At 46.9% G+C, this 8306-nt stretch overlaps 1 protein-coding gene across 1 annotated transcript; it reads left to right on the forward strand.

The window, feature by feature from the left end:
* The first annotated feature begins 856 nt into the window (after positions 1 to 856).
* Positions 857 to 6456, forward strand: LOC103639761 (U-box domain-containing protein 70). The gene is made up of 9 exons (XM_020544180.2): positions 857 to 1414; positions 1497 to 1785; positions 2280 to 2365; positions 2790 to 3013; positions 3089 to 3155; positions 3691 to 3807; positions 4321 to 4764; positions 4930 to 5691; positions 5878 to 6456. The coding sequence occupies exons 1-9, from the start codon at positions 1238 to 1240 to the stop codon at positions 6070 to 6072; spliced, it is 2361 nt and encodes a 786-aa protein (XP_020399769.1). The 5' UTR covers positions 857 to 1237; the 3' UTR covers positions 6073 to 6456.
* Positions 6457 to 8306: the final 1850 nt, after the last annotated feature.

Raw genomic sequence — 8306 nt, forward strand, 5'->3', positions numbered from 1 at the left:
TCCGCGGTCCGGACAGTCCGCGCCTGTGGGCCGGACGGTCCGCGCATGCGCAGAACAGTTTAGGGTTCCGAGTTTTGTGCTATGTTTGTTGGCTAGATTTGCGGATTAGCTCGGAATCCAGTCGTGTAAAGGGTCCAGCCCCCCTCCTCTATAAAAAGAGAGGTCTACCGTCTACGGCCGATTTGTAACAATCAATCGAATCAATACAACTTCTATTCGCATTTATTTCCAGTACAATTAGGAGTAGTTCTAGTCTAGTTCTAGTTTAGCCTCTCGATCCCCAAATTCTCCGCCTCTCCTCGACTCTACGTCGATTAGAGGAGTCTAGGTCGGCCTGCCCGAGCCTAGACAGCCCCTAGGATCTCTCCTCCCCGACGGGGTCCCTCCCGGGAGCGAGATCCAGGCGCCACCGGCGATCTTCCGCCGCTCCTGCACACGCGCGGACCGTCCGGCCCCAGGACGCGGACCATCCGGCCGTCAGGCCCCAGGACGCGGACCATCCGGCCGTCAGGCAGGAAACCCTAGCCCCTGCGCCAGGTCGTGGACCGTCCGGCCCCTGGCCGCGGACCGTCCGCCCCTGACCAGAGAGCACCGCCGCCGGTTCTTCTTGAGTATTTGGCGCTCCAAAAAAGCGTCAACACACTATAGCTACTATGGACATAGACATGCCATGTTAGATAAAGACCTATCTCAAACCGATACCGACCTATAGTGCTTTACACAAAAGATTACGATCAAAAACTGTATTTCCAATTGTAGTTAACCTAGATGATTTTGTATGAAATAAAGTCAAATTCCTATCCTTCGGGGGAAAAACAATTTATTCCTCAACGGCAGTGAACCGGTTGGCAGCGAAGGCGGGGCTCGCTTTCGACCCTGGCTGGGGCCCCACTTGGCAGAGACGCAAATCAAACCGCTGCACAAAAGGAGATGCTCCCCTACACCGGCCGATTTGCTAATTTGTCGTTATTGCCGCTTCGAAAATTTGCATGAAACTCATAAAATCACGCAGAAAACTATACAACGAATTCAGTGCTAAAATTCCAATTATTTCCCTGCAGGCTGCATCGGCCAGGTGGCCAAGTCTCGTCAAGTCGTCCCCGCTCCCCCATAGTCGCCACCGCCGGCCCGCCTGCCCGCGGCACGCAACCCGCCACGCCCAAGCAGCGGAGGGCCAAAAATGCGCTCGCAGTTGCCGTAGCGCCATCGCGTCGTCCATCCGCTGGGGAGCCACGCGATGGAGGAGGACAAGCGGGCGGAGGAGGCGCGGCGCGCCAAGGAGGCCGGCAACGACGCATACCGCAAGTCCTTCCTCGAGACGGCCGTCGAGCACTACACCCGCGGCGCGCTCCTCGACCCCCGAGATATCTCCTTCCTCACTAACCGCGCCGCCGCCTACTTCCACATGGGCAAGGTTTCCCACGCCCTCTCGGCTCCCCCCCATTCCATACCCTCGCAACCGACTCGGCGGCTGACGATTGTGGGGGCATTTTCAGTATAAGGAGTGCGTGAGGGACTGCGAGGGGGCGGTGGAGCGTGGCAGGGACCTCAGCGCCGCCAACAAGCTGATCGCGAAGGCGCTGTTGCGGAAGGCGTCGGCGCTGCTCGAGCTCGCGACATGCTCCGGGGATTACGCACCGGCGATCAGGGCCCTGCAGCAATCGCTCACCGAGCATTACAGCGAGGAGACGCACGAGAAGCTCAACAAGGCGGTGGTAGTTAAGAAGGAGCTTGAGGAGCAGGAGCGATTGGATCAGGAGACGGCCGACCAACACCGCGAGAGAGGTTTGGATGTTGCTCGATTAACGCATTGCTGACTTGTTGAGTAGGGGCATGTGCAACACAGGACAATGTTAGTGGACTGCATTTGTTTATCAATCACGAGGGGCACACAGATTTTGACATTTTGTGGCGACAGTAAATACCCTCAGAAAGTTTCAGTTACTATCGTCTGTAACCCGAATGTCCCGGGTTCGAGCCTCAGCCTCTGCATATTATGCGGGTAAGGCTTGACGCTTAAAGATATCTTTTCCCAGACCCCGCACAGTGCGGTAAGTCTACGGCACTGGGTACGCCCTTTTTTTAAGGCCTAGAACTTTGCAAAGTATATGTACTCTGCGCTCTGCGGTTCCCATGTGAATGAACGACAGACCACAAAAGTAAGGGACGAGTAGATGCTTCTCCTAGTAAACTTTGTTTTCTAATCATTAGATATCCAATTCCTAAATAGTTATACGCCATTGTGATATACTGCTACTTACTGTGTACAAACGCTGCAGGCAACGAATTGTTCAAGCAGAAGCAGTACCATGAAGCAGCAACGCACTACACACGAGCTATGAAAATGAACCCAAAGGATCCAAGAGTAAGCATATTGGTCATTCCTCTGATTTTCATTCTCAAGAAACGGTAACTCCAGACCCATAGTAAACTAGTACTTTTTCTGACATTAGAAACTTTGCTGATAAATTAGATTTGCATTGGTAAAAAACTAGAACATTATCTATAAGGAACAATTGGATCTATACCATTAAAAGGTCCAAACTTTAGATATATACCATGGACCCCACATGTCATTGACTCATGTGGACCCACATGTAAGTGAGATAGTAATGGTATGGATCCAAAGTGGTGATCTTTTAATGGTATGGATCCAAATTTCCCTATCTATAATCAGTCACACTTGGCATTCATTGTTCACTGTAAAGGCATGTTCTGGAGCTGGCCCCTTTTTCTTTTGCACTCCTGGTTGTAACAATTAGTTTTGTTACTTATCACTGATCTTTCAGGCATTTAGCAACAGAGCTCAATGCCACATCTATCTGGGAGCTTTCCCTCAAGGTCTTGAGGATGCAGAGAAATGTGTTGAACTGGATCCAACTTTTATAAAGGGCTACGTGCGTAAAGCTAAAGTTCAGTTCCTGATGGAAAATTATGAAAATGCTATGGCAACTTACCTAGAGGGTTTGACGTACGACCCAAATAATCTGGAGGTTCTTGATGGCTTAAGAAGGTAGCTTTCCAGTTCTCTTCCGCCCTTCTTGAATCGTGAGATAACCTAAATTGACATTGTTTTTGGTCGAATAAGATGTGCAGCATGCATTAAGAGGGCTAATGGGGGTGATGTTGAGCTTGAGGACTTGAAAGATATGTTGGCAAGTCTAGTTCCTCTCTTCAGAAGAGTCTTCCATTTCCACGATTGCTTGTTTGTATTATTTTTGCATACTACATGTCTTGCTTTTCTGGTTTACTGTGGCTAGAAATCCTTTGTGCAACACATGTGGATAACACAGAAACTGTACTTTTACTAGCAACGTGCAACTTAAGAAGGAGCACTTAAAAACCTTACACAGCCTCTATTGGGATAATAAATCTGTACCTTGTCACTTGTATTTTCGAACACCCAGCTCCATCCACATATACTTCTATTTATCTGTTTCTGATGTGCTCAAGCTTATGTCTAAATGATGCACAAATGGTGATTGCATGGCAATGTGTTTTAATGCACAATTGATTGTTTCATGCCCTTACCTTTACTCCGCCATGCCCTAAGTTTAAGTAGGTCTACAAATAGTAACCGAGGGGCAACATTCACATATGGAGTTAAAGTGAAAGCTATTTTTAGGAAGGATGCAATGTTCCAATTAAATTGCACTATACTAAATGATAATATTTTAATTGTCTTTTCAGGGAAATTTCCAATCAGAAAATAACCTTCTTAAATTTCGAAAAGCAACAGAACAAGCTGCAATACTCAAGAAGGAAGCTTCTGATGAGCGTTTGAAGCGTATTGAATCTGAACGAATGGTAAATTTTTAGCTATGATTCACTTAAAACTATTACCATTGTAATTATCTTTTGTGGCTTAAAGTTATACTCTGGATAGAGGTACCATCCATTCTTTTATTTTCCCAATAATATTATCATGTAGAGGGTTTAAGGTTGTGTGTTTTACTGTTTTTCTTTGTTTTACAGTAGTGCTAGTGCTGTATATGGCTGGTGGGTGGATTTAGTAATCTGATATATTTAGTGCAATGATATGTAGCTATCCTGCAATATTCGAGACAATTTCTCATCTGGAGTAACAGAACAAAGATATTCTCTTATGACTAACGATGCTCTTTCTAAGCTTGGAACAGATCACTGCCACTATATTCACAGTTCAATGCTACGACAGTCTTATGAACATATTTTTATCCAAAAAACCCCCAACATATTAGCAGGTTATCTTGACAAAGTTTGTTGGCTGTTGATGTTACTGAAGCTATAGATTATCTTATCTCAATAATATGAATAAGCGACCAATAAAAAAATCTGCAGGCTAGAACAATGGAGGAATATCTTTCAGGAGTACAGCAAGAGTTGGAGCGACTTAAGAAACAACACGATGAGGTTATGGAAAAACTTCTGAAGGCAAACATCGATAATGAGCATCTGCAAGGTCAGCTCTCTGAATCCAGAGGACAATATGAACATATTCTATCAGAGCATGATCGCTTGCTACACGAGAGGAATCATGCTGTCCATGAGGTTCAAGAGTTACGTCAGAAAAGAAGCCAGATGCTTTCAGTGTTGGTTACAGCAATGCACTGTGAGTTTTCATCATCTGAACTGGAGCATGCTACTGACAATTTCAGTAGTTTGCTTAAGATAGGAGAAGGTGGGTTCGGGTGTGTGTACAGAGGTACCCTCCGGAACATGACGGTTGCAATAAAAGTGTTGAAATCTGATGGTTTACAGGGACAATCACAGTTCGAGCAAGAGGTAGGCCAACTAGACCCATTCTGAAATCTAACTGTCTTTTTCAACTAAAAAAGTGCTGGTTCTGTAGCTCCTTTGAAGCTTACAGCTGAATCTATTAAAAAAAACTTTGAAAACACAATGCCCATGAATGAAATAATGTATGGCTTTTTTGGACTCCTACTGCAGGTTGCTATCCTGAGTAGAGTGAGGCACCCTCACCTTGTAACTCTGTTGGGAGCTTGCTCAGAGGTGTCTACACTTGTATATGAGTTCTTATCAAATGGAAGCCTTGAAGACTTTCTCATGTGTGCAGAAAAAAGGCAGACTCTACCATGGCAAATTCGTGTGCGGATAATTTCTGAGATCTGTTCAGCACTGACCTTTCTACACAAGAATAAACCGCACCCAGTTGTTCATGGAGATCTGAAACCTGCCAACATCCTTCTTGATGTGAATTTAGTCAGTAAGCTTAGTGACTTCGGTATCTCTCGCCACCTGATCCAGTCCAGCAGCAACAACACCACCATGTATCACACCATGCATCCTATGGGAACCTTTCAGTACATGGACCCAGAATTTTTTGCCACTGGAGAGCTCACATGTCAGTCCGATATCTATTCTTTTGGGATTGTGGTCTTGCGCCTTTTGACAGGAAGGCCTCCTGATGGCATAAAGAAGATTGTGGAGGATGCCATGGAGAAAGGCGACCTGAACTCAGTAGTTGATACCTTGGCAGGAGACTGGCCTGCTTTGCACGTCCAGCAGTTAGCACTCCTTGCTCTTAGTTGCACAGAGATGAGCCGGAGGCACCGTCCTGATCTTTCAGCCGTGGTGTGGGCAGTGGATGAGGCGATGAAGGATGCTACAACAGTACCTTCAGCCTCATCTTCTAGACCAGTGTCGGATGAAAATAACACACCGTCATATTTCATTTGCCCTATATCTCAGGTGAGTACAACAGAGACGTTTTGCACCTTCATCTAGATTAATTTTTGACTCAATGATGAAGAACAGAAGCATTATTGAGTATAATACTGAATGTGTCGTCTGCCTTTTGTTCTGTGGAAATACAAGGAACACGTGAACATTTTGTACCCCGATGACTAACCATTACTTCCGCTGTCTTTATCTCAGGATGTCATGAGCGATCCACGTATCGCAGCTGACGGGTTCACCTACGAAGCCGAGGCCATCAGGAGCTGGCTTGACAGTGGCCACGACACGTCTCCAATGACCAACATGCCACTAGAACACGACGAGCTCGTTCCCAATCGCGCGCTTCGTTCTGCCATCCAGGAATGGCTCCAGCGGCAGAAAACGGCCTTGTAGCTTGTTGTTGTTCCTGTTGGATTGCTGCGTGATTGATTGTCCACCACCACAACCACGAGACGGTGTTGCTTCTCCACCAGACCACCACTACGCACGGTCATCTACTGCTGCACGCTCGGAGTTCAAGGTTGTTTGCTGTGAGGATTCTGGAGAGGCACCCTCGCCTTGTAACTCTGTTTGAGCATGGTCTGATGAGTAATCTTTACTTGTCTAACGAGTTCGTACCTAAACGGAAGCCTCGAAGATGTCCTTGTGTGTGTGTGTGCAGAAAAGAGGCGGAAAATTCCCAACGGAGTTATTGCAGAAACTTGGGTGCTGTTTGGTTTATATGTTTGTAATGTAACAGGTAACAAATAACGTTAAATCATGTTTGTTTAAGTCCAATCGTAATCAGATACCACACTAGAAATTGATATCAGTCTATTCAAAATTGTTACCGCTGGTAATCGAATGCAAACCATTACCGTTACCATTTACGTTACATTTTAGGAACCAAACGGCACCTTGTTTCAACCGTGATCTCTCTGCACAAGACTTAACCCCGGCCGCCAATTGTTCCAACTTGGAAGACAGGCGACAGACGTCCTTGCGCCGAGCAACGACCGTAGAAGGGTGGTAAGGCAATGCCGCCGCGAGCCTGCGCTGCGACAGGCAGTTGCGTTGCGTGCGGTGTGCGCTCCGTTCTACTGGGAGCCTAGCTCGAAGCTCGGCCTTCCGTACTCGTTTAGATGGGCTATCTACCGAAAACTCTTATTCTGGACCAAGGGAGGGCCTCAGGCCTCAGGCCACTTAGGCCGATCTGTAGCACCCCAGCCAGCATCCGCATCCTTTTCGATGCAAGCTCAGACTATGTTCAACGGTGCGCCTTTGGGTCCCCCTTCCACTTCAGGGCTGATTTGGCGGTCAGGGATCCCGAGGGAATCCATGGAGAAGGAATCCCCTTGTTATTCAAAATTAAATTGCAAGAGGATTTCTCCCCCATGGATCCTCTTGGGATCCCTGATCACCAAATCAGCCCTCACCGCTTCCCTCTTCCTTCTCCTCTCCCCTCCCGATTCCTTCTCTCTCTCGCTAAATGGAAGGGCACGCTACGTCGCTCGCCTCCCCCTCGGCCGGTAGCTTCCAAGACAAGCGCGCGCGCTCAGAATACTCCGACGAGGGAGGTCCAGACGAATCAAGGGCGACCGCACTGCCCCAGGAGAAGGCAGCCGTGGATCCGCCCTCGGCCGCGATTCCTTTCTGTTGGTCCGGGCGGCGAGCAGCAGAGGTCGTCGTCCACGCGGATCCACCGGCCAAGTTCGCGGAGCGGCGACCCGGCCGATCCGTGCGAAGACGCCGCCGCCGGTCGTCTCTGTCCGCCGGTTCGACGTCTGCGGGGTGGAGGTCAAGGGGAGTTCATCGATTCGCCGACAGATCTACGCTCAGCCGATCTGCGTCGTTCGAGCTTCAAGGTCCAAGGTACGTCAATCGCTGCTCCAAGTTCTACAGCTCGGATTGAATCTGTGTCCCAAAAACACCTTCGTTCGATTAACCGTAGGGTTTACATGTACTTCACTTGTTTAAGTAGATCGATTTATTTGTTCATGGCGAACTTTGACAGCTAGGGTTAACTCGGTTGTCCGAATGGCCTATAGTTAGCATATTAAGGCTAACTGATCCGTCCTTATCATGTACACCATGTCGAATGCTTTTAGTTTTGGATCATAGGATACAACATGAAGACTCTTGTCTGATTTTGATATTCGTCATCGCCGTGTGGTCATTTTTGTTTATCCATCAATGTGTAACTGGTGAATTAATTTGCACTCAAGTTGTTTGTATGTTGTTTGCTCTATGTTGCTGTTACGGAAATGAATGTTCATCTTCCTATGCGAATAACTAAGTACCAATTACCGTTTAATTACCCAACAGAAGCCCTTGTTTGTTGCATATCCATTTATTTGAATTGGACTAAGTAACTCTGTGTATGAATTCCACTCACTTACCATACAATTTCGAGTAGTCTTTCCTTACATGACTAAGCATTGCATGCAACTGACGCAACCTTTACTTATTATGCAGCTTGAAAAATTTATTTCATTATTTGACGTCCACTTCAACTAACTGAGGTTCTAAATCCTTTTTCGCTTTAGTTCTTTGTATTTAATCAACTGCTTAACTGTACTGTCCATGTATGTTGTCTGCGCTTCCATGTTTGTTGTGCAAGTTTATTTTTTATAAGCAACGAACATATG

The sequence above is a fragment of the Zea mays genome, chromosome 9 (genome assembly GCF_902167145.1).
Source record: "Zea mays cultivar B73 chromosome 9, Zm-B73-REFERENCE-NAM-5.0, whole genome shotgun sequence".
Classification (NCBI taxonomy): domain Eukaryota; kingdom Viridiplantae; phylum Streptophyta; class Magnoliopsida; order Poales; family Poaceae; genus Zea; species Zea mays.